The sequence below is a fragment of the Dromaius novaehollandiae genome, chromosome 1 (assembly GCF_036370855.1).
Source record: "Dromaius novaehollandiae isolate bDroNov1 chromosome 1, bDroNov1.hap1, whole genome shotgun sequence".
In the NCBI taxonomy this organism is placed as follows: Eukaryota; Metazoa; Chordata; class Aves; order Casuariiformes; family Dromaiidae; genus Dromaius; species Dromaius novaehollandiae.
In genome coordinates, this window is record NC_088098.1 from 94,717,344 (window position 1) to 94,744,014 (window position 26,671).

A 26,671-nucleotide genomic window follows, 5' to 3' on the forward strand; every position below is an offset into this window, starting at 1 on the left:
AAGATGCTACTAGTATAAAGCATATTGTTGTAAGTCACTTGCTATATCTACCTTGAAGACTGAGTTTTGGTGCCTTAAGGCCATCTGTTTTCCTGCAGGTTTAAAATAACAGCAACTCTGTATATTCTAAAAAGCCACATGGGAGTGAGAAAAACAAACAAAAGAACCCCAGAGACGTAAAGCCAAAGTCCTTTATCTTGGAAAACTGAGCAGGACGTTTGTTCTCCTATGGGCTTGTTTCTGCTGGAGAACTGTTCGTTACCTTCTCTTTCAAAATACGTACACGCAAGTAGGTAAACATGCATTGTGTGCACCTAGTGGAGCCTGCTTACCACCGTAGGGAGAGAAATGAAAATAAGAGAAGGATATAGCTCTCTAGTAAATTTCCACAGTAATTTGTGGCCAGAATGGCTATTTTGGACTTTCGGAAGGTTAAGTAACAACAGTTCATTCATAGCTACTGAGAGAGCGGCTCAGTGTGTTGGATGTGAGCAATGCAAAACTGTTGCTTTTCCCCCAGCAAGCTGTGCCAGATGCAGCAGCTTAGTATTTCTCTAGTTTTGTTTCATTAAATTGTGCAATGAGGTGAAAACTCTCTTTGAAAAACAAACACTCTCTCTGCTGTTTCTGCAGAAGTTAGTAAATCCTTAAGGGATTTCCACAGGTTAGGTCCTGACTCCTCTTCCTCATTTTGTGAAGCTTGAGAATAGCGTGCTTCTCTCAACTGAGCCATGAGGTCTGTGTTGGGAGTCACAGACTGGGTGGGACAGGAGAGCATAAGCAGACAGCTTCGGTGCATCTTTGAATGACCGAAACCAGACTTTCAGAATATTCAGTAGTCCTAAAAAAGCCAGTAGCAATTTGTGGCAGACCGTACCCTATCCTGCTGCAGTGGCATCCGCCTGTCTTCCTACCCCAAAACGCGCATGCTTGTTTAATTATGTAAGTATGGAAATTGATAGTGGGTGGAGTGAGAAAGAAGAGAAGAGCAGGTATCCCTAAATGCCAACTTCTGACCCAAGAAGCTGGTTTCTTTGGGCTGTCAGTGGACAGAAAGGGTTTCCTACTCTGTGCCTCTGTAAGAGCCTGTATTTCTCTAGTAACTTCAGAGGCAACCTAAAGCAAGCCTTTGTCAATATTTCTCTGTTATCATGCAGCATATGCATGTGCATGAGGTGTGAAGGAGTGCGGTGTTCAGCTCCTGTCACAGGGACTTTGGGTGACCCAGTGTAAGAAATCAAACTGGAATGATCCCAAGTCAAATTTGTGATGATGGAGAGTGGCTGTAATAATGGTGATTTCCTTCCTAGGTCAAAAGATGTCTTATGAAAGCTCACTTTAAAATCATAGCTTATATTTACATTTCTTGTTTTATTTCTTTCTTATATTTCAGATCTACCAGTCATGAAACGAATCCTTCTGTTTTTTATCCTGGCTGCTGCTGTTATGTATGGTATACTTCATGGAAATTTGTGGAGGAATAACCTCTACTGGTATGGTGATGTTCCATTCATTTATAGTGCTAATACCCTCATGACTGTGTGATATCTGTGGCCCCTAGTCACCGTGTTACAGAACATGTTTGCTAGTGATCGGTAGAACTGATTGCTGCCATGGGGCTTGTTTTGCACCATGGGGAATGGATGCGATTATTCTGTCCTGACATCCTTTCTCCCCTTCTCTTGTGTAAGTTTTAAACCTGGCAGGCAATTTGAGTTGGTTGCATGGGGAAGTCAGGACCTCAAAGGTAGGCTGTTCCTCTGAATTTCCTGAAAACAGGTGTCCAGGTGAGGAGAGAGATCTTATCTGCGTGACTCTCTGCTCCCTGCCCCCCCCACCATGGTGTGTTTGGTGTGAGCTCACTCCCTTAGATGTCTGATAATCGACTTGGGAGAGATCTGCCCCATGCATGGGAATATCTGCAGGTGGAGCTGGCGCTTTCTGAAGTGCTGAAATTCATCAAGGCAAATTGCTGGGAGGTGAGACTTGGCTATCTCCAGTGTTCGCAGGATAGGTGATTTGGGACCTGAAAATTCAGGGTGCTTATCTAAGAAGTCAAGATTTCATTGACCTTTGCACAGCTGTGGCCAGGGCCGACAGCGTGTTTATATTATGAAGGTCATAGTGATAACTTTTAAAGGGAGTAATTGGTTTACCTTTATTTGTCTCATTTGTAGCATACAACTGACATTAATGGCTCTCTGTTTTGGCTCCTCTTTATAGCAAAACTCAGTGTTACCACATTTTCTCTTTTGCAGGATTAGCTTTTATGGACAGACTTCTTCTGTGAGGGTTCCTTCTTCCTATGAGCCTAGTGGAGTTACTCAGTAAGTTCAGCAATTGAGTGTTTTTGTGGTTTTGTTTTTTTGTTTTTTTGTTGGTTGGTTGGTTTTTTGGGCAGGGGGGAGGGATTGAGACTAAAATCCATACCCTTTGTCTCTAGGTTCCTTATTCAACTGGTCATTGTACAGCCGTGTCCATTGACTGTTTCTGTTATGAACACGACTGTAACATGTTTAGCAGAAATGAATTTGTCCATGTCATGTTTCCAGTGTTTGGCTAATATTTATGGCCACTTACAGTGACTGTCTGTAACAAGCAATGAATTGTTGGAAGAGCATTTGTTAACAATCTCCAAATATCTGCAATTCTGAGGTATACCTGAACAAAATCAGCTAGAGCTACAAGGACAAGTTTGTGCTTAAAAATGAATAAATCAGAGGTGCACTTCACTCATATGTGATGTGCAAATGCTTGTATAAGCAGATCTTGTCCCAGTAAATTCCCACAATTAGGTTTGCTGGACTAATGACCATCTATGCTAAAACATGTATGCAGGCCTCCATTCTCTCTGAAGCAGTTCTGAAAAATGCTGCTTGTGAGATTGCTGCTAGAAAACAATTAACTGGCCAACTGATATATTTCACAGGGTGCTTTCTCAGTGTCAATATTCACATGACAAGTTGAGGTTGCCAAAATCAATTAACCTTAATGGTCTGTTTGGCTTGTGGCGCTAATGTGGTGGTTTCATCCTTCTGTTCTTAATGCAGCCCAGATGCAAGTGTTGCTCAAACTGAACTTTACCCTCCCTCCTAGGCTTCATGTTTGTTCTTAAATGAGCTAAAGTGCTAAGGGGAGAATGTGCTTAGAAGTGTAGGTCTTAGCCCTCTGGCCTTGTTATGAGAGGAATGACTTATCCCCAAAGAATCTCTCTTCAAGTATGCTGTGTGGTGCTCTCTGCTCCCCTCTCCAGAAAGAGTCCCCACTCATCTCTGAGGAGCACTAGTGACATCCGTCTAGTAGGGCTGCAGGGGTGAGTCAGCAGAAGGCTTCCGCTTCTCTGGAGGCGACACTCGCATCTAACCTCTGGTTTTATCTGCTGTGATAGTTGCGCAGCAAGGAAAATTACAGACCCCTTGGAGCAGCACTGTGAAATAAAAGCCTTACTAGTAAAAGGAATCGAACTGCAGCCAGAAAGATCCATCTTCGTAATACAGACAAAGGCAGTGGTGAAAATTTGGCATGGTGGTAACTCAGTAATCGGCTTACTGGTTTTGTTTGTCCAAGTTCCCCCAGCTTGTTGATGTTCCATATTTCTGTTCTTGGTATTTCTTTGAAATTCTTCTCTTACAGGCTGCCACCCACAGCTGTGGAAAGAAAGAATGAACTAGACACTTGTCTCCAGAAACCGGCATTTGAATCTTTGGTGGGGTGAGTGCTATGTGAGGAGGTGGGAGGAAGGGAAAGCTTGTGCCGATTTAAGGAGAACTATTGATTATTTACATGTTCTGGACTATTTCACACTTTGATTCACCTCAGGAAGATATTGGGCTTGGATTCCTTGCTGCTTTTCCGGGTTCTGGCAACACAAATTGTTCAGCTTGCCATTCTTCAGCACCTGGGCAATACAGCACAACTAGCTTGACATACTTGTGTATGTAGTGAATAAACAAATGTTTTGTCTTCAGATATGGTAACTAGAAACAGTGAAATTATTTTCTTGATTAAAATACAAACTCTAATCCTCTCCCCCCTTCTTTTCTTGTAAAAGAAGCCTTAATGTCCAAGACTGAAACTCAGTCATTCAGTGATTGAACCTGGAATTAAGAGCTTAAGATTTTTGATAGCTAAGCATTTCTGTAGCAGCCAGAGAACAGAAATTCTGAAAATCTTTTCAATTTATCTGGAAAGGAGCATGAACACGTCAAAATACACCCATCCTTTAATGAAATAAGATTTTCCATTCCCCCCCTTTTTAGTAAATCAACATTTGAGATTGTTCGTGGTTTGCTTTTCTGATAGTACTGTTGAATTGTGTGTGTAGATGTCGTCTGCTTTAAGATACTTGTAGGAAGCATCCTTTTTAAAGAAGAAGGAAGTTGTTGGAAAAAAAGAAGAGCTTCCACCTGAAATGCAGGAGCTGCCTGGTCACAGAAGCGCATCCAAGATGTGTGTGGGGAAATCCTAGCAGTTTTCCATTTTAGAAGCATGTGTATTAGATGAGAGAGATCAAGGAACTGCCGCAGGAACAGAAGCAGACAGACTTTGTTGTTGGCTTTGTGTTTTATCTGAGCAAAAGCTGAGAATGGCCCTAAGGAAAGCTTGGGAAGATGTTTAGACCAAGTCCTGGCTAAAGGAGCCTTAAAGTTCTTAGCAAAGGCACCATTTCTTCTTTGTTTAGTGCTTTTTGCGTACAAGATAGCAAGACTCTGATTCAGTCTTGTTACTATTTCAACAAATGTGCAAGGATGTCTTGTTTCTCCTTCTCACCGAAGCGATCCTCCACTGCCCTAGTCCCCAGGTTTCGGTTAGCTGCTTAGCTCAGAGGGGTGATGCTAGGTCTTTTGTTCACAAAACGGGAGCACGCTGACTCCTTATCAGGCGTAGCAGGATAGCCCTGCTTCTGTGCAAGGGAGCAGAAATGGTCTTGGAGATGAACAGCAAGAAGCAGGTAGGTGCAGCACTAGCGCTGAGTCTCATGCCTGTTTGCATGAGGGAGTAGTTTGCCTGAGCTGAAGATCTGGTCTGTGCACTTTCGTAATAGCCTGGGGTGGTTGAAAGGATTTCTAGCCTGGCAGAATTATTTATTGGAAAGGAACCAGAGCTAGAATTAAGAATCCCTTTGCAGTAGGTAAATTATTTATTATGGCTAAGCTTACCAGCTGCTTCTGAACAGCAAGGCAAGCTATTAAATTTAACAAGGATGTTTAGTGCATGATGTCTCAGGAAGTTAGCGGATCTCACTTCGTTAACCTGTAGCCCAGTTCTTGATTTCCTTTTTGCTGTTACCATCTTCTGGACATATGGAGCTTAATGAGTGAGATGTTTGATTTGTGAAACTGTGAGAGGGAGGTAATTTCCTTTAAAGCTATTAATATTCTTAATGGATCAACAAGTCATGTGCTGGCTGTGTGTGGGTTTATGGTCAAGACTCTAGGTTTTCTCCTTGTGACTGCACACTTCTGTGTTAGCATTTTAATATAAGACATAGTATGCAAGATCAGTGCAAAGTCAGGCAGTTTGGTGAGTGTGTATGGCCTTGAGTATGAGGTGAAGTTAAGGGCACAGGAGCATGTGACAGGATCGGATCTGCTGTTTGTTCATTCAGCTTGACGTGGCAGATATGGCAGCAGAGTCCCTTCCCTCGTGTGAAATAACTCTTGGCAGTGGTTACTGCCCTTGCAAGAATCAAGTGACTTGTTCTCCCTTGACATGTATAAGGTGTGACGTGTTAGGGATGCAGTTTGCAGGAGGAGCGCCCTTTTGCGGCATATACCCTCATGATCCCCGCGTGCCACACTTCTGATTGCAGAGCGGTGCGCATGGACTGGATTTTTTTTTTTTTTTTTTTCAGACAAAGCTAAACCAGAAGGTGCATGACAGGGGCACACCTGATGCGCTGCAGCTGCTACTGCGTGTTTAGCCGGTGGGATAATACTAGAGTTAGTCCAAAGTAAAACCACCGCAGTGTGTGTAATGTGGACATGAGACCCTGACGTTGTTTTGCCATATAGATCTGCTCCTGTCTCCCCAGCCTACTCACTGATGTTAACACAGCTGTAAAGTGCCACTTGTTTGGAATGGGAGCACTTCTCAAACATGCTGAAGTGCTCAGGAGATGATATTTTCAAATTAAAGGCTTTGTTTCAAATCCATTTCTTATTTATGTTAATACCATATATAATAATTTTTAGTTTTCTTTGCTGCCCCTATTTTTTTTCTCACCATGAATATTTATTTTTCAAACCAGAAGTTATTGGTCGTTTTACTGGATCACAGCTACTTTCAAATATTCTGTCTCATGGTGTAAACTTCTTCAGTGCATGTGACTTTGGTGAATCTGTATAACTTACACTACTAGAGAATTAGTCTTTTTGTCTTTCACTTACTACCTGAATTTTACATTGTAAAATCTTCCCCTTTTCTGTGACTTGCTTGCTTTCCCTGTGTTCATGAGTTTATCCTACTGAAAATAACCAAATATTATCGATTTTTGTTTTTAAAAGAAGAAAACTAAGTGATTGCATGAATTACATCGTTTATTCACGTATGTCATGTGGATTTTTGAAATTTCTTGCTTTTTCCCCTTTATTAGCGTTGAAAAAATATACCCGTTCCTGTGTGCGAATGATTTTGTCAAAGTGGCAGCATTCCGTGGAAGTGATAAGTTTGAACTACCTTACGGAATAAGGAGAGCAGGTTTGTGTTCTGTATGTACCTATTTTTAAAGTGTAAATAGATAAATTACATTAGGCCATCTGGATCCCTAGGCCTGGTGTTGTCTATTCACTGATGCCAATCCTTTAGGGGCACCTAGCAGCTACTTAATAGTTTTATTTAGTCCCTCTGATCTGGATCCTGTTTTTAATGAGCAAAACACTACTTAGGGATTGCCCCTCTGAGCAGAGGAGCTCCAAAAAGGCAGGAGTTTGGAGGAGTGGAGTTTAAATTCAGCTTGCATTCATTTGTACGTGGGCTGGAGCATTGAAGATATCTAGTCAGTGCTCTGTTCAGTGGAGCATTAGCTGCGTCAGTGCTATGGGATTCGGTCGACACACCTAAGCTGATCAGGGTCCAGAGTCCTGCTGAGGACTGTGGCAAGGGTCCCCAGATTGAGGCAGTTACATGGGCAACATTTCCCCTTTACAAGGCCAGCCCCTGTAGTCAGAGGAGGTGCTACTGTGGCTGCAGAGGGTAGTCCCACCATTGTGTGGCTACACCCATGCAAAGTGTTTGCCCAGTAATGCCTGCTGCCTGCCTTGGTCAGGCACAGTTTAGACCAGGCCAGAGACCCGAAGTGCCTTAGTCGCCCTTTTGGAAAAGGTTATGAAGTCCGAGTGACTTCAGTTTTTAACACTGAGCAGTGTACCGTTTTATTGCCCTTGCAAATCTGGGCTTTAGCCTCTTGCTTTGCGCTCTATCTGTGTGACGAGGATGGTGTGTTTTCCTGCACCTCTGGGGCTGCAAGCAGGAAAAACAGATTTGAGAATGAGTCATTCAGGTCCTGTTGCAACGAGAGCTATAGAAGTGGCAAACAGGCAGAGGTTTACTGAGGGAGGGCTGAGAAGATGCCTCCGCCCCGCTTCGCAGTTAGCACAGACTGGTTGGATGAATTCTCTCAAGACAGGTAACGTGGTCACTGTGCCCTGGCTGTGCAGCTCCCTCCTCTTGGGTCAAGGCTGCATCTCTTCTAGCTGAAGGCAGGTAAAAGGCAAAACCAAAGCCGATTAGGGTGCGAGTCTTGGAAACTCCTCTAACATTTATTTACCTGTAATTCGGAGTTTCTAGGTACAAATCCCATTCTGTTTTCCAACAAGGGAGTGCAAGGGCAGGAAAAGCTCTCTGGAAAGGAGTTGTGAGAAACCTGGATTCCTTTGGCATCGTTGATTCGTATATGGCCCTAAATCACAAGTGTTCTTGAGTTCTTTAAGCACCGTGTGTAAGAACGATTGTGACTAAAAATGCTGTAGTCAGGATGGCATGCTTATTCTTAAACTGGGAACCTCTGAGTATTTTGATTAAAATCTTCACTCTCCTGTTTGTTTTCTAGAGCAATTCTTTCATTTAGCCCTTTCAAAGCTGCAGAATTGTGGCCTGTCCAATGAAGACGACAGGTGAGATGGTTTGTTTGCTACTGTTTTTGTTCTTGCATTTTAATGCTCAGTATTTACCTGAAAAACAACATCAGCGATATTATCCTGGAGCTACACAAGCTAGCCGAGATGAGAATTTGACCTATGGTGTCAAAGCAACGTGCAACTGATTCCAAGGTTTAAATTAGTTTAGTTTTAAACATATGTATCACCAACATTTAAGAATAATCTTTCTGTGAGGTAACTTAAACTTATGGATTTTTTTTCTAAGTGCCCTAGGAGTTTGCTAACTAAACACAGTGCCATCTTCCTTTAATGTCATTTTATACGTAAGGAAAATGAATCCACCCCTGAAAGTGCCTATGATCTCCTCTTTCAAAGTCATTATTAGTGGGAACTAGCTTACTTTAACTGTCTCCTCAGAAAACATCTGAGGCGAGCAGTCATCAGTCTGTGGCTGTATCTGTGCAGAACGCAGTGCAGGACGGAACACGCCCTAGATAACGCACTTTCCACGTATTACATCGTCCTGTTTAAATCTCTTGGATAGAAGCCAATTCATCAGGCTTTCGATGTGTTTATTTTTGTAGGTAGGACAGTAAGGTTGGCAAATGTACTAAAATGATGTGTTTACCAAGTGATGCAAATGACCTCTTAGATTTGCGTTCAAGCACATGGGCTGAGAACCTACCATGTATCATGTTAATATGCAGAATATCTAAGAGCTGGATGCAAATAATGTCGAGGCTGGCTGTACTTGGCTGTTTTAATCAAGGAGATCAAACAGAGCATTATTGCTTCAAGTCAAATGCAAGGTTCATATTTTAATTAAAACTTAGTTGGAATATGAACAAAATAATTTGTGTTCAAACCTAAGACTTATTTTTAATATGTAGTTTTCCTGTCCTGTCCAACTCAAGTGGGATTTTTTTGTTTGTTTACTGTTTTCTTCACCTCCTCTACGCCTTTCTTTCCCTGTGTTTAGTATCTAATTCTAAGATATTCACATTTAAAGTAAAATGCTTTAAAATAATTTCATGAATGTTAGGCTACATTTGCATCAAATCTATGTGCATGAGCTGTATTTGTATGCAAGAACTGTATACAGCGAACTACAAAGGATATTTTTTTCAGATAGTGCAGGTTTCCAGAGTAAGGTAGGATTCTTACTGTGTGAAAGTCCAGCTTTGCAAAACCTTACCGAAGTGAATCGTGTCATGGACTTCAGTGGAATTGCTTGTAGGAGGAGGCTTTTCCAAGCTAGCGCTTTATCCATAGAATACCCGCTGAACGCCCAGTCCGCCTGTTCCCTCGTAGGTACTCAACAAGCGCTCTTAGGGCTCTAAATTTATCAGCAGTAAATTCTCCCAAATGCATTTACACAGTAGTGAGTCAACAAAATATGACCTCTGCATCCTTCTTTTACCAAATAACCTCAAAGGAAATAATTTGCATTCCTCAGCAGGCTACTGGAGGATGGGGGGGGTGCTGAAAGAGTTGAAGTCCAGATCTTCTTCCCCCCCCCCCCCCCCCCAAAGAAACAGTGTTTCAGTGGAATGTGGAAGATGTAAGCTTTTTGACCTTTAAAGGCTACATTTCCACTTAACAATATTTTTCCTTTATATGAGTGGGAAAATGTTTCTTTTAGTATTTCAGCATAAACAAAATAAGCAAAATAATGTTTGGCCTTTCAATTAAGAGAGACTTTCACACGGTGTGACCTAGGGCAATGGTTTGAGAGAGTGACTAAGGGATTACATTTAGGTTTTGAGATATATTTGGGGTATATACAGGTCCAGATTTAAATTGCATGATAACAGCAGAGTAATCTTATAGTTCCTATGCATGCTTGAAAACCAGTAACCAGTCTCTTGAAAACCAGTATGTTTGGTTTCTGTGATCTACTGTAAGTACGTGTCAGTTTAACTTAAATATCTTTAAATGCAGTCCGGTCTTGCTACATATTCTTTATCTCCATTTCATACCTAGGTTTCCTTGAGATTATGTTCTGTTTTTTGGTGTGGTTAGCCCACAAGTGTGAATGTTAGCCACTCCCTAGCATAAACAATTTCCCTTGCTGCTTATCATCACTAGTGGGACCTATGCTGTTGCAGACATAGGCTTACTATCGTAACTAAAGACAGTTGAAAACTGGGCGGAGGGGGAAGGAATACTTCAGAAATAGAGCATTAATGTGAGATTTCCTGTTTGAGTTGGCATTATTTGACTTCCTGAGCTTGATGGAGATTAAAAGGTGGTCTTTCTAATTTGTTTGACTATGTTCAACATCAAGTGTATTTAATCTGCTTGCTGACTTTGATATTATTTCAAAAGTTCACATACCAATCTTAGATGCTTTATTGGTTATTTGAAGGCAGCTGATAAAAATTTTTTTTGAGTAGGCTTGTTATTAAGTGGGGCTGGAATTTGAAAGCTTTGTCAGACTTCACATTTTGCTCTGGTTTTCCTTGAAGTAGTATTAATCAACTCTTAAAAAGTCCTGAACATGATCCAGACTGTATTTGTCAATAAGGAGGAAGAGGCATTGGATTTGATTCGAGAGCAGCTACCCAGCTTCTGGAGATGCAATTAACCTTGATCGCCCAGCTCTAATGTCACACTTTCTTTTACCCACTCGTGCCCTGAGTGTGTCCTGCTATGTTCCAGGTGTGCAGTACAAAGAGGAGAAAATGAAGAGCTGTTCAGTTTTACACCAGATGAAGGCACCATTGCAATAGCTAGGGATTGATGTAGCAAAGAAGCTTCATAAATGTAGCTTCTGCCGAAAGTTGGAAGATGCACAGTATAAGGAATCCCTTAAAACTTTGTTGCAAAGGATACTTCCAGCAGTGCCTTCTCAAAGTAACTTTTTGGCTGCTTATTACGGTCAGAATAATATAAACCAACTGTGAAGGAGTCAACACCATTTCTATAATTTCACACCAACTGGTCAGATATATAAAACGAAATGTTCAGCAAAATTAGGAGCAATTTTTCTTGCTGCTTATTGAGACCAGAAGATGACTTCCTGCCTGATGTGTCAGATGGTGCCAGGCCAGGTTCTCTGCAGCGTGTTGGGGAGGGCTGCTCTAGCCAGGAGGTACCGCAGTGAGTTAGGGTGCCAGTAGCAGTTATTGCTCATGGTAATTCAGTTGCAGCCATGTGGCTTTTGCGAACTGAGAAGTTTAAGACTACTGAAACTTACAGCGTGCTTCTATAAACCACTGAAAAAATGATAGATCTGTACACTAGTATTGTTTTTCATGTCTCTCCCTCATTCTGCCTTCATCAATTACTGATTACGCTTTTTGTCCAGATTTCCTTCTCTTTTTTTCTTTTCTTTTTTTTTCTTTTTTTCCCTCTCCAGTTTCTCTTTGCTGTTGTTTCTTCATAGGCCAGGATCTTGCTTTGAACTCTATGGTATAGCTGTGACTAATGAAGCATAATTCAGAAAAACGGATATTTCTGTTCCCGTCCTCCCACCATAAACGTTCCAGGATGTATATGTTCATCTGTGTACTTGGTCAGGAGATCTTAAAACCAGACTGAAAAACTACTTGGAAAATGAATGGGCTGGAGCAATCCTGGAGTAGAGAGAAAAGGATTTTGTGGGCGTACTGGGGACAAGAGGGATCAACAGGTTTTTAGCACTCTAATTTCTGAGACACCAAATTGCATGGAATTTTGGCATTAGCTCAAATTCTTTTTATGCATATTTGGCTTTTACTAAGTTGTTTGAGAAACACTAGAGAAAGGTATGCTAGCTGTTTGCATGTCAGTCCATCCCGAGAACTGTATTTAGCAGTGCTGGATTTTGTAGGACAGGGGCATGCTGGTTTAGAGCTGCTTAACAGGCTTATCAAAAATTCTTTAGGAAATGCAGGCAACTGCCTCTGCAGATGTGGCCCTGGAGCTGCAGGTGAGAAGCTGACATCCCAGCTCTTCTTTTGAACTCCTTGGTGGTTGTTAGAAAAGTAGGAGTAAGGCATTCGTTCCCATTTCACCTTCTCTGTAAGCTTTAGTTTGTCTGCATTGGCTTTGGGCATGGGCCCTTTTCCCCAGACCACATGCAGTAGTACATGACTACATTAATAATTCTGCTGGAAATAGAGGGGACTGCTTTGTATGTTGAGCTGTCAGTCAGTCTGGGCTGGAGCAGGCTGTTTTCATTCATGTCGAGTAATACTGGAGGAAGTACTGGGCCTTTAATATAGGTTTTAGTGTTCTTTATTACTTATTCCCTTATAGCAGGAAATGGCATAGAGCCTTTTTCTTGTTTGAAGAACCCTGTGAGCAGGATGTTGGGAGAGGATTCATCTTCCATAAGCTGTGAATGTGCCTGAACAGAATACCAGTATTTTTCCTTTGCCAGCATTCCTGCAGCAGCCAAGCTGGTGAACAGCTTTTGCTCTAAATTTAAAAGAAGCACTTTACAACCAAAATGCTTGTGCTATGAAGAAGGAGTTTGCAGTCTTACGTATTGGATGTAAAACTTCCCTAAAGAGTCAAGATTTGTGGAGTAAACACAGCAGCGAGCCTGTTTGCTTTCTTTGTAAAAGCAAAGCCCACATGTTACTAGCTTACAAATAAAGCAGCATAGAGCAAAAGAGACAACTAGAAGACCTGGGACAGCTTACTGGAGAACTTTACCATTAGAATTTCATTGCATAGGTTTAGCATTTGCATTTATAGAGTATATTTTTTCCATGTGCATTTTAACTGTGAATATATTCCAAATTCAAAAAGATTAGTTATTTTGATTGGATGTATTATAATATGTAATTTATAGCTTCCTGTAAGTGTTCTAGATGCTTAGTAATACTGTCTAATTTGTATCCATTCATATGAGAATGCAGCTGTTTATCAAGCATATCCCTCTGGTTATTTCAGGATAATGTGCACTTCATAGTGACATGTTTAAACATATTTTTATAGTCCTGTCAAATCAATTAAATGCCCATAAGGCAGATGTTTCAACATTGGTATTAATGATGTAAGTGAAATGGTGAGTATTAAAGTTCTGCTTGTTCCACAGTGTTGCCTGTCGAAGGTGTATTGTGGTTGGTAATGGAGGAGTACTTCGAAATAAGACGTTAGGAGAGAAAATTGACTCGTACGATGTGATAATAAGGTAATAGTATTTCTCCTTTTCATTTTCTGTACATGCAGAGAATCACAAACATTTGTTTTCAGACAGTATCTTTGGAGTTCAGTTATTAATATAAATGAAAATGGATGAAAATTCCTGTTTTATAAATTACTTAATCTATCATGCATTCATTTAAAAATAATTAAAAAAAAATCAGTGTTGCATAGACTGACTGATATGGGGGAGAAAAGAACCCTGGGCGTGCAGCCGGCGCAGCCTACAGATACGCACCTGCAAGGTGCTGTTATCAGAGATGAGTCTGAGCACGCGATAGCCTCGAGCCCTCTGTTTGCCCCTTGATGTGAAGCAGCATCCCAGACAAGTTTCCTGTGTAGTAAGAAAAAAAGATACAACCGCTTCCTCTTCTGCATAAGCTGAGATGGCAAGTGATTAAGCAGCCCTCCTGCCTGTCAGTGTCCTGTCAGGTAGCATACCTGACACCTCAAACTCACCTTTCATCAGAGCTCCTCAGCTGCCACTTCAGTTTGTCCATTTCAAGATTGCGTCAACCTCATTTTTGTTACTTTGCCATCAGTCGCAATGCTCCTTCATAACACCGTTTCAGTATTCAAACAGTAGCATAAAAAGCCTTATACAAAACCTGGAATTTGACATGCTTTTAAAAACATGCTGATAACCTGAAATGAGGCACATGGAATTCTTTAGTTATAGCTCCTCTTATAAACTTAAAACTACAGAAAGTGAATCAGATAAAGTCTTCCTCTTTAGGAAATTTTACTTCCATGACAGCTTTATGCTTTACCAAAAAAAGGGGGGGGGGGGGGGGGCAGCACTTCTTTTCGCCATAGTGAAATGATGCAAATATTAGCTCTGTGAATTATTTTTAAAGTCTTTTACATATTTGAATATAATCTTTGAATTCAAAAGCTCCTTGTAGATCTACTTACTCTTTATGAAATGGACATTCTTGCATAGATTACTGTCATTCATTTAAATACAATTAGCTATAAATTCAAAACTGTTTCATAAATATGGTACACATTTGCTTTTTTTTATATATGTACACATACATTTATATGTGTGTATACATATATATACATACACGTGCTTGCACGCATACAGTTGTATCAGCATCAGGTAGACAGCCATAATCTCTGTCCCCATATGCTGTATTCAGTGAAGAAACATTCTTGAATTGCCTTTTGAATGATTTGGATCATCTAGAGGCATGAATAGAACGATCAGTAATTCTCCAAGCCAGATATTCTTCAGTCTTCTCCGGTTTCTTCATTGGAGCCAAAATCAGAAGGCCTTTTGCTTAAGTGATACATGATAAGCAATCATGTAATTGTATTCTAAACCATCTAAGCCAAGTTCCCATATGTGCTTGATGCCTCTGGGTTAGAGGGTGAGTGCAGGAAGCATCTTGTAATTGCTCATCTACCATGTAACGTGATAGACATTGTGCCACTAAACCCTTGTGTACCTGGGTGTGCTGTCTGCCCTACAGACCACTGCACAGTAAGAATGGATGTGTGGGATAGTCATTGCCACCTCTGTGTCTGTCTATCCTCTGCAGAATGAATAATGGTCCTGTTGTAGGGTACGAAGAGGATGTTGGGAGGAGGACAACTTTCCGCCTTTCTTATCCAGAATCCACCTTCTCGGATCCAGTCCACTATGACCCTAATACGACTGTTGTTCTCGTTGTCTTCAAACCACGTGATTTAAAGTGGATTTGGGAGATATTAAGTGGTCAGAAAATAGTGAGTTTAATTATTTATGCGCTTTGGCTTGGCTTGCCACACATCTCTTGCTTGTAATATATCTGTCCATCCTTTAACCTTAGTTATCCCAGCTGGGAGGAGCTGCAGATCTCCCAGTCAGTCTGTTCAGTTTCCCTTTCCCATCATATGCTTCTGTAGTCTTTCTCACCTCACAGTTGATCAGTTCTTCATCCCAAAGCAGTTTTCCTCTTGGAAATATTTTTTTATTCTCTTCCGAGCACTGTTTCATATTCTGGTGCATGTGCTCTAGCCCTTCCACTCAGTGGAATCACAGAATAAAATTGGAAGGGATTTTTCTCTGGAGGTCTTTAGCCCAACTCCCTGTCCAAAGCAGAGCCAGCTTCAAAACCAGACCAGGTTGCTCAGGGCCTCCTCAGGACAAGTTTTGAATATCACCAGAGATATTTCCACAGCCTCTCTGGGCACCTTTTTCACTGTTGCACCATCCTCATGGCGTAGAATTTCTCCTCATCTTCTCACTGTGCATCTCTGAGAAGAGCCTGACTCGGTCTTTTCTGTACCCCTCCCTCCCCTTCCAGTTAGCTGAAGACAGGTTGAGCAAAGGCAGCCTCCTCAGATCCGTCTTGCAAGCCACGTGCTCCAGCCTGCAGGGCGTTTTAGTGGCCCTCTGCTGAACTGGCCCCAGTTTGACTGTCTCTCTTGTGCTGGGGAGCCCAGAACAGTATTCGTGAGACCACAGCTGGACACAGTACAGAATACTTAGGAATGATCCCATCTGTCTACCTGCTTGCTACACTCTTATGAATATGGCCAACTATGCAATTAGTCTTCATTGACTTGAGGGCACACTGCTGGTGTGTGTTTTCTATCAAGGCCTGCTTGTTTTCCAGCCTGTGCAGTTGCGTGGGGTTATTCTACTGCAGGAACACAATTTGGCATATGCATTTATTGAGCTTCAGGAGGTTCAACCTTCCTTTTCTTCCTCAACCTCCTGTCCCCAGATTTCACTTTGGTTAGATCTAGAGAAACTACAAAAGCAAAACCAATGATTTATAAAATTAAAAAATGTGTATTTACTTGACCATTGCAGAGTGCTAAAGGCTTTTGGAAGAAACCAGCTTTGAACATGATATACAAATCTAGTCAAATCAGGATACTTGATCCCAGCATCACCAGAAAAACAGCATATGAATGGCTTCGTTTCCCAACAAGATTTCCCAGAAAGGAGGTAGGTTTTTTTTCTTTTGTCATTAACCTTTTAGTTACGTGCAACCAAATGTGAAGTCAGAAGTTATTCTCTCTTCATTATAATGGACTGTATTAGAACATCTTTTAGGCTCATGCTGCATGAGTTTGGGTTTAGGTGATGCTCAAAAAAGATGGGAAAATGTAGTCCAGAAAGAAGGGGGGGGTATAGCTTTGTATGCCAAAATCTCTTCTTATGGGTTCTATGATCAATATTAGATGAGACAGCATTTGCAGAATGAGATAATCCATTTTACAAAATTTGAAAAGGGGGACAAGCTTTGAAGCATAGCAGATTTGAAGAGCCTCTATATAAATATTAAGAAGTCTTGAATTATTAAATATAGCTTAAAAAACAGCAACAAAAACCAACAAAGAGAAACCTAGAAAGCCACTAATTCTAACATTGCTGCATTTTCACTCTGCTGTGGGGGGCAGGCAATAGGGACCATACAGGATATTCCAGCCTTGCCATAGTGACATATCTAACATCATTCTTGTGCTTACTGATTTGATGCCAAGCATTGTAATGCACTGACCAACTATTTGGACACAAAAATACATTTCCGCTGTTAATTTCTGACCAAAGACTGTTTTTGATGAAAGGTAAGGCTTCAAGGTGGAGACCTCCTCTGTGTAGTCCAGGCCTGACCAGGAGCCAGTTAGTATAAATGCTTGTACAGATACAGTTCTGTTCCTTGTTTTGTTCATCAAGCAACTGAGTGTCTACCACAGCCTTTTTTCCGGCTTAATCTTTTCTGGCTTAATCTTTCTAATATTTTAGGAGTTGTTTTTGTCTTTTTCGGGGTGTTTCTTGGTGTGTGGATTTTTTTTGTTTTGTTTTTTTCAGTTTAGGGTTTTTTTCCTTCTTTTGAGTCTACCAGTGGCTTTGCCTCCCTTATTGACTCTCAAACTGGAATTCCCAGTTCAGCTGCATGCTTGCAAAGGCTCTGTGGCATTTCAGCTCTTCAAGTGAGGGTGGGAAAAAGCAGCAGAGTAGTTGGGAGCCTAATGATCTGCTAAAGGGCCACCTGATGGCCCGATGGCCAAGGCTATCATGACTCCCAAAGTCCCTTCTGTCGTGTTTTGTTTTGGTTTTTTTGTTTTGTTTTGTTTTGTTTTTTTTTTTGCGTGTGTGTTCCTTCCTCAGTGGGAGTAAAAGTAAAATCAATGCTGTGAGTGAGCCAAACAGAGATGTGTGATGTCCCGGTGGCGATGCAGAGGCACAGGCTGCTAAGCCACTTTGGATAACACGTGTGCTCTCTGCAGAGCCAGAGCAGAGTAACCCAGTGCTTGGAGCACGTTTCCATGCCCATGTCCCATTTGCCCCATCCTAGGGGCTCTGCAGGATCTGCTCTGGAGCCGTCTACTGCTGTGGTGCCTTCCTGGTGAGGGCTGGTCCTGCCTCCCTTGTTCTGGGCTGCAGTCCCCTCTGCCTGGAGGAGATGCTGAACACTGCTAGTGTTTTTTCTTGCTCTCTCTTGGCCTTTTCCGTTAAGCCAGCATTATGTTTCATCTGTGTGCATTCACGCTCAGTCCAGCAAGCGTTTTTATTTCTATGTTAGCAACTGTGGCGATGTTAAGGGATCCGGGAAGAACAATTGTAAAATCAGATGTACTGCCGCAGGATCAGCAAAGCCAAAATGTGTTGCAGAATCATTCCAAATCTCTGCCAATTCCCACAAAATACGCCTGGCGGAATAAACTTTCTTATAGGTCTAGGTTTTCCAGTTATTGCTAGGCTGCGTCCGATTCTGAGTGTTTCACTGACAAGTTTTGCTCTGCAGAACCCACAGAAAATCATTTTGCTTGATAGAGGCTTCTTCCTTCATGAAGTTAAATGCTGGTTTCCCTGGAGTTTTTGTGGACAAAGCAGCATGCGTGAAGCATGACAATTTCTTTTAAAAGTAGTTTCACTTTTTTAATATATTCTTTTGAGGTGAACTTAATGCCTATGAAAGCCAAAGGTAAACAGAGCTCGTTTTAACTTGTGATATTCCTGAGATTTACAGATCGCACTAATCCTGACATGTAACATTCCTCTTGTAATTTTGGGAACCTGTCTAGTATGGACATTGTGACAGGTGCATGACTGGGTTTATGATCTTGGTCCCCAGAGGCAGAAAGTTATTTTACTAATCAGCAGAGCCCTCAGGCAACTATGTGCATTTTATGTTGGTGGTGTTTTTGGAGTACGCTGGAGGTTGTATAAAGGTTAAAAAAAAAAAAAATTCTACCTAAAAAGTGATGGATCAATTTTGACATTTTATTAAGCTTACAGAGCTGATATTAATAACTTTTTCCTGGAAGGTTGTTCATTTGTCATATAATACAAAGAAATAGTTTTTTGTATCATCAAGCACATCTTCCTGCCTATGCAGAATTGTCCAGTCCTGTTCTGGCCAGTTTGTTTTCAGAGGCAAGTGAACTGAGCGCTTGAGTAAGAATTAAAAAAAAAAGCACATGATTTTTATGTCCAGTTTTGAGGTTTGACTCCAACTGCTAGAAATGTTTGGCTCCTTTGATCTCTGATAAAATGGTTATTTTAGCGAGGAGGGGTGTATGTGACTGGAAACTTTTTCCATTTCTGTGAGGATTTTTTTCCCTCAACTTAATCGGTTGGTCTAATGAAACAGATTACCTTTTGGTACAAACCTTGCCTCATTTACTTCCTTAGATCATTTTAGCTACTGTTAAAACAACAGTGTACTTGATCACTAGATAGGACAGGTGATTGCAGTTGTTCTTTGTTCTTGTAAGAAATACTAATTTTCACTTAGGTGCTCTGTTTTGCACAGTTAAAAACTATTTGTGACCTGCTCTTGATATCTTACTTTGCATTTACTTTGGAACTAACTTGCTGTATAGAGAAGTAGTTTTATTTGCAGTTTCGTTTCTTCTAGTGGAAATGGTAGGGGAAAGTTTATTCCTTTGGAATTTCCCTGCTCTGAAAAAGCTCAAGTATAGGCAAGTTAATGCAGCAATAGCATTAATGGCTTTCAGTCTGGTTTCATAAAGAAATGAGACATGTCACATTATTCTGTTCATTTGTCTCCATCATCCAGAAACTGTTGAACCCGTCCGCTAATTCAGTCAAATCTGACAGAGGTGAAATGGTCTCCAATGTATTGAAGTCTGACCAGTTTCATGGAAGTAGGTTGCTAAGCAGAGAGATGGGGAGACCTTACTGTTGCTTCAGCTGACGGAAAGGCTACAGCGTGGGCTCAGCTCTTACTCAAACCAGAGAATCCCAGGGAAGGCTGACGCTGCAGGCGCCTTGGTCGTGGAAAAGCCACAGGCAGCGTTTTACTCCCTGTGAGTCCTGAGGGCATCCAGCCACAAAGCCATGCGTTGTAGGAGAGCTAGGCTGCATGAGTGCCCCTGCCCTTGGTCTTAGGTTTGCCGTTTCTGCCAAGCTGCCAGTTATTTATGTGCGTGTTCCTTGTGCTTTGGTTGTAGAAACCCAAGCATCCGACAACAGGTCTAATTGCCATTACACTAGCGTTTCACATATGCCATGAAGTTCACCTGGCGGGCTTCAAGTATGACTTCACTGACAGAAACGGTTCCTTGCACTATTATGGCAATGACACGATGTCTCAGATGATGCAGGTAATGTACATTTGTTTGTGTTGAGGGGCATGCTTAGGGAAATACAACTGTTAGTTATAAGTGGGGAAGGCAATGCAATCAGAAGGAAAAACATGGACTGCAGGTTAGAAAAGTCTGCAGTCTTCTCCTGGGGTCTGCTGCTCATGGGTTAATATTGCTTGTGTTTCTTCTACTCTTTATTTGTTTTTGAAAAATGTGGATGATGATATTTGTGTCAGCTATGGAGGGACTACCGAGTTGATTTTAACATTAAGTGCTGCACCGTATCCTACAATGCCTGCATTACATTTGTCCATTTATACATTCTATTTTGCTTTACCAGTGTTATTTTTAAGCTATGTGGCTCTTGTTCATGTAAGCATATTTTACTAGCACTGTCAGAACATGAGTAAGCAGTGTTCATATTTGCATTCTCTTTTTCTTTGGCAGCTACGTGCAAAATTTTTTGTAGTTGCCAAAATTTCTTTAAAAAAGAAAAAAAAAGAAGAGTGAAGGGCAAAGGAAGAAGTGGAAGACGCACAAACTTGCAGTTAGGACAAGAGCTGAACTTCAGAAATGCAAAAGAGAAAAGAAAAGCAGCTCTTTGATGGTGGTTGTGGTAGAAAGAGAGGAAAAAGTTGGTTCTAGGAGGAGGAAGCCACAGCTCACCTGGGGAGGGAGCAGCAGAAGGCCTTCTCCCATCCCTGAGGGAAGGGCTCCTGTTTCCCTACAGTCTTTTCTCTGTTTTCTTTTAGGTGTCTGCTCTTGCCCTCAGTTCTGTACTCCCAGCATCTCCATCTGGGCCCTTTACCTCAGCGTGAGCACGATTTTCTCTTCCATGTGCTGAGACCCGCAGTGCAGCATGTTGGTCCCTTTTAGGGCTGTTTCCTCTCTCCCTCCTTTTCCCACAGCAAGAGATAAGGGCAGTATCCATAGGAGCCTCTCATGTCTTGCTGATGAATCCTAGATGTCCTCTGCTCTGAGATAGTTTTCCTCTGCCGCTAAACAAATATTCATGTTCAGGTTCCTCTCCGCAGGTGCTTTTTTGCAGTATATCCAAAGCCTCAGTAACGTCAGTCGCTGGTTGACTAGACATCTGTTCTATCTTCCTAAAAGAGATAAAATCTTAAAACTTAATCTACCCCCCCCCAAAAAAAAGTAATAAATTCATTAGTATTATTGTGTTTTAAATATTGTTTGATGTGTGTGTAGTGTTTTAGGCAGTATTTGTATTGCATTCATTTTAATTTGTTGGATTCTGTGTATGAAGGTTTTCAGCAAACTTGCTTGAGGCACCGCCTTTTACGTGGGTTTTTGACAGGCAGGTTCTTTGCACTCCCTGAAGCCCTCAGTGCCTGTCTTGGAGGACAGCACAGAGAAATCCATTTACCTCAGTGATCTCCTGTATCCAGGCTCTTATGTGAGGGGACGTGGAAGATAGGTTGCTTTTGACCTACTGTGTAGAAACTGACTGGCGAGGCAGGTCTGTTGTATAAACTTCTGGTGTCTGCTCTTGGAGGACCTGAAACCAGCTTTGAGGATCAGTCACTTTCTGACTCCTGGTGTTGTAAATGTGGTTATGCAGCTGCTTCCTGTCAGCACAGTTAGGAGTTGGGAGATTTACTAATCACTGTGAGAGCATGTCTCATCTGTTCCTGCCCCTGAAAAACTGTCATTTTCGTTACAAAGTCTAGTCTAGTTCTGAGCAATAGTGTCACCATTTTCCTTGGGAGACTGTACTGCAGCCTGTGCTTAAAAGTCCCTTCCTCACAGCCTTCCTGCGCTTATATCCTCCAGGTAACACAGGTGATTGGAAGGAAAGCAACAAAGTGATGCTTCTGGTAATAATTTGAATTTAACTTTTTTCTTTTTTCTTTTTTTTTTATTCCCTTGCATTTCTTCAGAATGAATACCACAACATTAATGCTGAACAGAAATTTTTGAAGGAGCTTATAGACAAGAACTTCGTGGTCAATTTGACCTGAAAGCTGAATGGAAAATATGAAGAACAATCACTACTTTCAAGATTTCAACAAATTTTATTTTTTGTATGACATTTTTATTTTTTAAGTGCAGTGTAACTGTTTACTGTTTAAAAGGAGCACAGAAACCTCACCAGGCAGAAGCTCCTTCTAAGGCTGAGGACAACGGGCTATTGCAAACAGAGTTTCCTGAATTTCTGTGAATCTATTTAATAATGGAAAAAAACCATGAAACTTTCAGCTAAAGGTATCAGGGATGTATAAAAAAATGTGGTGCACATCATTTATTTATCAGTAAGAACTTCTTCCAAATGATTACTCCTTTGGAATATCTTCCTTTCCAATGTCGTCCTCCAAAAGAATTACACTGTCCAAAGACTGAGAAGACTAATGTTTAATTAATAGATGGATGTAAAGTCTTGAATCTTTTTCTGGTAGCATGAAAGTGGCTTTAAAAGCAATGTCTATAAACTGTTACTGTATGTTGGAGAGTAAGGGGACATGCAGAGCGTACGGGTTTTAGTCTGCCCTGTTCCTGAGGAGAGGGCAACCGTCTTCAGCAAAGAAGCCACAGCCTGGACTGGTCGTCCACTCCGAACCGCTGTCTGCATCAGTCAGAGGTGAAGACCCCCTGGTCTGACTTGTGGCACTGCTGGTATTGACGATGCTCGTGTTGAACCAGCCTATGGGAAAACATCCTCCCCCTCTTGTGTGTCCAATAAATTTTACAATTGGTGATTTGACTTAGAAGAGAGGGAGTATGAAGACTGAAGATTTATCTTAATAGCATCTATGGAGCCATCACTTCCCCCAGACCACAACAGGAATGTGAGCTGGAGCTGAGAAGGTCACACTTGAGTTTAAATTAAGAGATCACATTTGTTGGATTCCTAGATCTCCACGACAGGATCCAGTGTATCCTGCTGTCTCCCCAAGGATCAAGATATATTTTTCCAAACCAGCACGATCTCATTTTTTGGATGCTGTAATGTGTTTCCAGCCTTGAAACACATCAATATGAGCAATGAACGTTCCCATATTTTGCAGTAGTGTATGCTAGGGAATATCTAAGATGTACAGCAGCTGAATTTACAGTTTGGCTACTGTTTACCTCTCCTCTGTCTCGATACTTAGGTTTAAAGGATGTGGCTTTACTAAATCACTTAGCAGTGGGAATTTACTTGGGATTTTAATTGAGTTATTTAATGGGACAGTTATGTTTCCTGTACAGAATTGTCTCAGGCAAGCTTATATCTAAGTTTAAATCAGCCTCGGAATGTCCTTGACAGCTATCAAAGATGGAATGAACAAGTAACATGCTGTTCTAATACTCTCATAAGGTGTATATGTATCTTCTTTTTTTTTTTTTTTTTGTGGCAGGTTTGTTTGAAGATCTTGTGGTTATTTTGATCGATCATCTAAAGAAAGAACAAAGTTCAAAAAAAAAGTCTTTGAAGTTGGTAGAATAACCTTTGTTACTTTACAATAAAATGATATAGAGAGCTTTAGTATATTTAGGAGCAGTGTAAGCAATTGGAAAACATGAGTACAACCTCTACCAGGTCGGGAGTGCAGTCCTGTGTCTTTTGGAAGCTGACAGTTTCCAGGAGTGGTGAACGCAACTGCCCTGCTGCACCAGTGCCAAGGAATAAGTATTGACGGGACCAAAGAGCCATCTTACCTTTCCCTATTTCTTTCTTGCAGAGTGTGAGGTATTTAGAAACTTCCTGTAGCTCTCTTCATCTCCCTCTTTAGTTGCTTGGCTCTGCTGTTTGGGCATTACCGAGTGCAGTGTGACTTGGAGGGGGAGTCGCAGCCAGAGGAGAGGAGGCTTGTGTGATCGCGTACTGTTTTCACCTAATAAATCCTGAACTTTGGCCAGTTTCAAGCAAATTGGACATATTTGAAATTAGCCAAACGTCATAAATGGTGGCAGAGGATGGGTCCCCAGCATGGGTCTGTGCCCCGAGAGCATCCTGCCAGCTGGATGCGTGTCCCTCGGGCACGGCCGGCTGCTGCTGTCACCACATGGAGGTTGCTTCTCCTTCAGTGGGGGGAAGGCTGTGCAGGTGTTAGGGGGCACTGGGGCAGGTGACTGCGGTGGTGGAGGAAACCAGAATTTCTTCACAAGGTGACAGAAGGGCTCTGGTTCAGTTTTTTATGTTTCTGTGGCTTTGAGGAGGCCTTTCCTTGAAAATACGAATATAAATAGGTGTTTCTTCAGCTGAAAACATACACTATTGTCTCGAACTTTACCAGCCTTTTTTTCTGGTGATTACTTTGGTTAATTAGAAAGGTTCATATGTGATTATACAGGACCAGAATTGCAGTGATTTAGGCTACTGACAATACTAATTGCATATGAAAAGAATACCAAGGTAAGGTGTTTCCCAAAGCTCTCTTTACACAGAGGCCCCTGGTTGATCTCCCACCAGGCCAAATGGAGGGCTCCAGCTTCCCCCCAGAAACACATGCTCTCTCGCAGAGTTGGGCTCCCTGATGCTCCCCAGCACTGCAGAGCTCTCTGCTGCCTGCGGCTGCATCAAAGAGTACAGCTGGATCCACATAGCCTCATCCAGTAGGTTAACTGGGAGGTGTTTCTTTTTTTTTAATTTTTTTTTTAATCTTGGAGAGCTCTTTAACTTGCCCCGTCCTCACAGCCACTGGTTCTCGGGATGGTGCTTCCCATTGTTTCTCGAGCCTATGTCCTTCGCAGGAGGAGACGGTAGGGAGCTGTACTCTTGAAGATGAAGTTAATTCCTCTGCTTTATTTCCTCTCCAGAGATTTTTTATCCCCATTAATCTACTGATTTATTCTCCAAATGTTTTCCTAGGGAAGTTTTCTTCATTTTTCTTTGGTTGTGCTCTGTTATACTTAGAATCCTCACAAAATAACTGAGCAAAAAGACTTTGTGACAAACAAGTTGTGCCCCCAAACTCTTTTTACTTACGGTAGTCTCCTTTATTCTTGTTTTCACTGCATCAGCTTTTTTTGGTGTGTAAGGGTTGGGATTTTTTTTTATTTGTTTGTTCATTTGTTTTTTGATATTTTCCCTATGTATTTAGTATGCTGTCTACAGGCATTTATCTCTCTTGGCTGCTCTTTTATATTTCTTAAACTTCCCTATTTTTGATGGAGATATTTGCATTCCCCCCCCCCACACTTCTATTCCTCCTGCAGGAATGCTGAGTCTACACTGAGGTTGGTGTCACAGAGCGACTTTTTGAGTAGCGTTTAGACAGACCTGTTCATTTGAGCTTGAGCCAAGAGCTGGTCATAAACTGTAGGGTTGTGTCTTTTGAAAGTATGGTTTACAGGCGAGTAGGTTTTTTTAGCTAACTGATTTATTTTTTCCTCTGTAAGATGTTTTGATAGGCTTCTGTATACACCAGTGCTGCTTCATCAGCGTTCTCCACTTCACATGGTCATTTCTGCTATTCTGCCTGGAGAACAGGTATCATTTTTACACTCACTCTGCATAGGCAAGAATAACTAACTATATATAATGTGTTTATCAATAACATCTGCAGTTCATGGTGTCTGTTTTACCTGAGCACACATTTTCAAAGTCATTTTGCAAAACCAAAGATTTGCCTTGGGACTCTTATTGAAAAAGCAATAATGCTAACTCCAAATACTCTGGTCTTTTCTGAGAGTCAGTTGCTGTTAAAAGACTTTCTCTTTTTCCATTTTCGCAGTCCTGAAGTTAAATTCTCTGCACTGAAACTTGCCTTTGAAAGCTGCTCATTATTTTGATCACAACATCAGTAGTGAAGCTGTCAAATTTTGTATTCCAGGATGCTATGAGCTTTGTTTCCACGTCTGGTAACAGCGAACTATGTTAGATGCCAGGTATCTCCTATGGATCTTTCTGTATCAGCTGTGAAGTCAGACAGACTCATTCCTCCTTCCTCTTCTCCTGTTCTCCAGTAGTCTGCTAAATGTCAAGTCAATAGCATCTTACAGTCAAAGATGCTCCTATATTTTATCTGCCTCCCTCCCAAACCCTCTCCGTCCCGAAATGCTGCACCCTCACAAAGGCCCAGCTCTAAGTTACCAAATTACACTTAAAATCAGCAGGAAAATGTGTATTGACTAAAAGTTCTGTTGATTCAGACTTCTAGGGTGTTTTCCTTTTTTGTGCTGTCAGGAAAGTATTTTATTTCCTCTGCTGTGATAATTAAGGGAAGTACTGAGGTAAGAAAGAAGGCCACAAGTTATTGCACTAAATGTGAATCTTAGAGTGCCTAAAAGATCTTATTAAAACACATTTCCAGTGACTCTGTATTGGTGCTAATACAGGATCACAGCTTTGGTGTTTAATAAGCCGTGAGTGGTACCTCTTGTTTCCTACACTGTTTTTCTTTTAAAAATGCCCTGAGAGGTAGTATAATTATCTTAACTTTTAAGTAGAGTCTGATTTTAAGAACACATGAGGATCAACATCTGTTTTCAGTAAAAGTAATTATTTTATTTGCCATTTGTCTTAAGTTTTATATGCCTTTAAAGTGCCAACTGTATTTTGAAGACATTCTTAAAAGTTGTTTCAAGTGAAACTTTGAATGTTATGGAAAGAGATTATTTTCTTTTGAATAAATTGTCTTAAAGATGTTCCCTCAGGCTTGTTTTTGCAAGGTCAGTTCTGTGTGTGTCCAGGCCCGTTATTAGTGCTGCGTGAAGTAAATATGCTGTTGTTAGATGTGTTATCAAGTTTCAGAACAAACTTTTGCAGTGAGCAGGGCAAACGGGACTGGAAATCTTTCAGTCCAGGTAGGCCGAACTGTACTGGGGGTGGAAACATCACTCCAGGCTGAGTAAAAGCAAAGTTGGGATGTATGTTTGTGAGTAAAATGAAGAGCATCCTCTTCATAGTAATGTTTCCTGGGCTTTTTAATCTTACC

At 41.3% G+C, this 26,671-nt stretch overlaps 1 protein-coding gene across 6 annotated transcripts in view; it reads left to right on the forward strand.

Moving 5' to 3' along the window:
• The window catches only part of ST3GAL6 (ST3 beta-galactoside alpha-2,3-sialyltransferase 6), a 44,146-nt gene extending 17,763 nt beyond the window's left edge, over positions 1–26,383 (forward strand). For 4 of the 6 annotated variants that reach the window (XM_026112315.2, XM_026112313.2, XM_064520931.1 and 1 more), the window contains 10 exons: positions 1,394–1,493; positions 2,259–2,327; positions 3,634–3,711; positions 6,596–6,699; positions 8,051–8,114; positions 13,129–13,224; positions 14,783–14,969; positions 16,042–16,179; positions 19,656–19,808; positions 21,692–26,383. In XM_026112315.2, coding sequence (XP_025968100.1) covers positions 1,405–1,493; positions 2,259–2,327; positions 3,634–3,711; positions 6,596–6,699; positions 8,051–8,114; positions 13,129–13,224; positions 14,783–14,969; positions 16,042–16,179; positions 19,656–19,808; positions 21,692–21,772 — 1,059 coding nt within the window. In that variant the 5' untranslated portion in view covers positions 1,394–1,404 and the 3' untranslated portion in view covers positions 21,773–26,383. Of the gene's footprint in view, positions 1–1,393; positions 1,494–2,258; positions 2,328–3,633; positions 3,712–6,595; positions 6,700–8,050; positions 8,115–13,128; positions 13,225–14,782; positions 14,970–16,041; positions 16,180–19,261; positions 19,512–19,655; positions 19,809–21,691 lie in introns of those variants that run through there. The other 2 variants (XR_003261094.2, XM_026112317.2) reach the window with 2 other exon arrangements.
• The last annotated feature ends 288 nt before the right edge of the window (positions 26,384–26,671 follow it).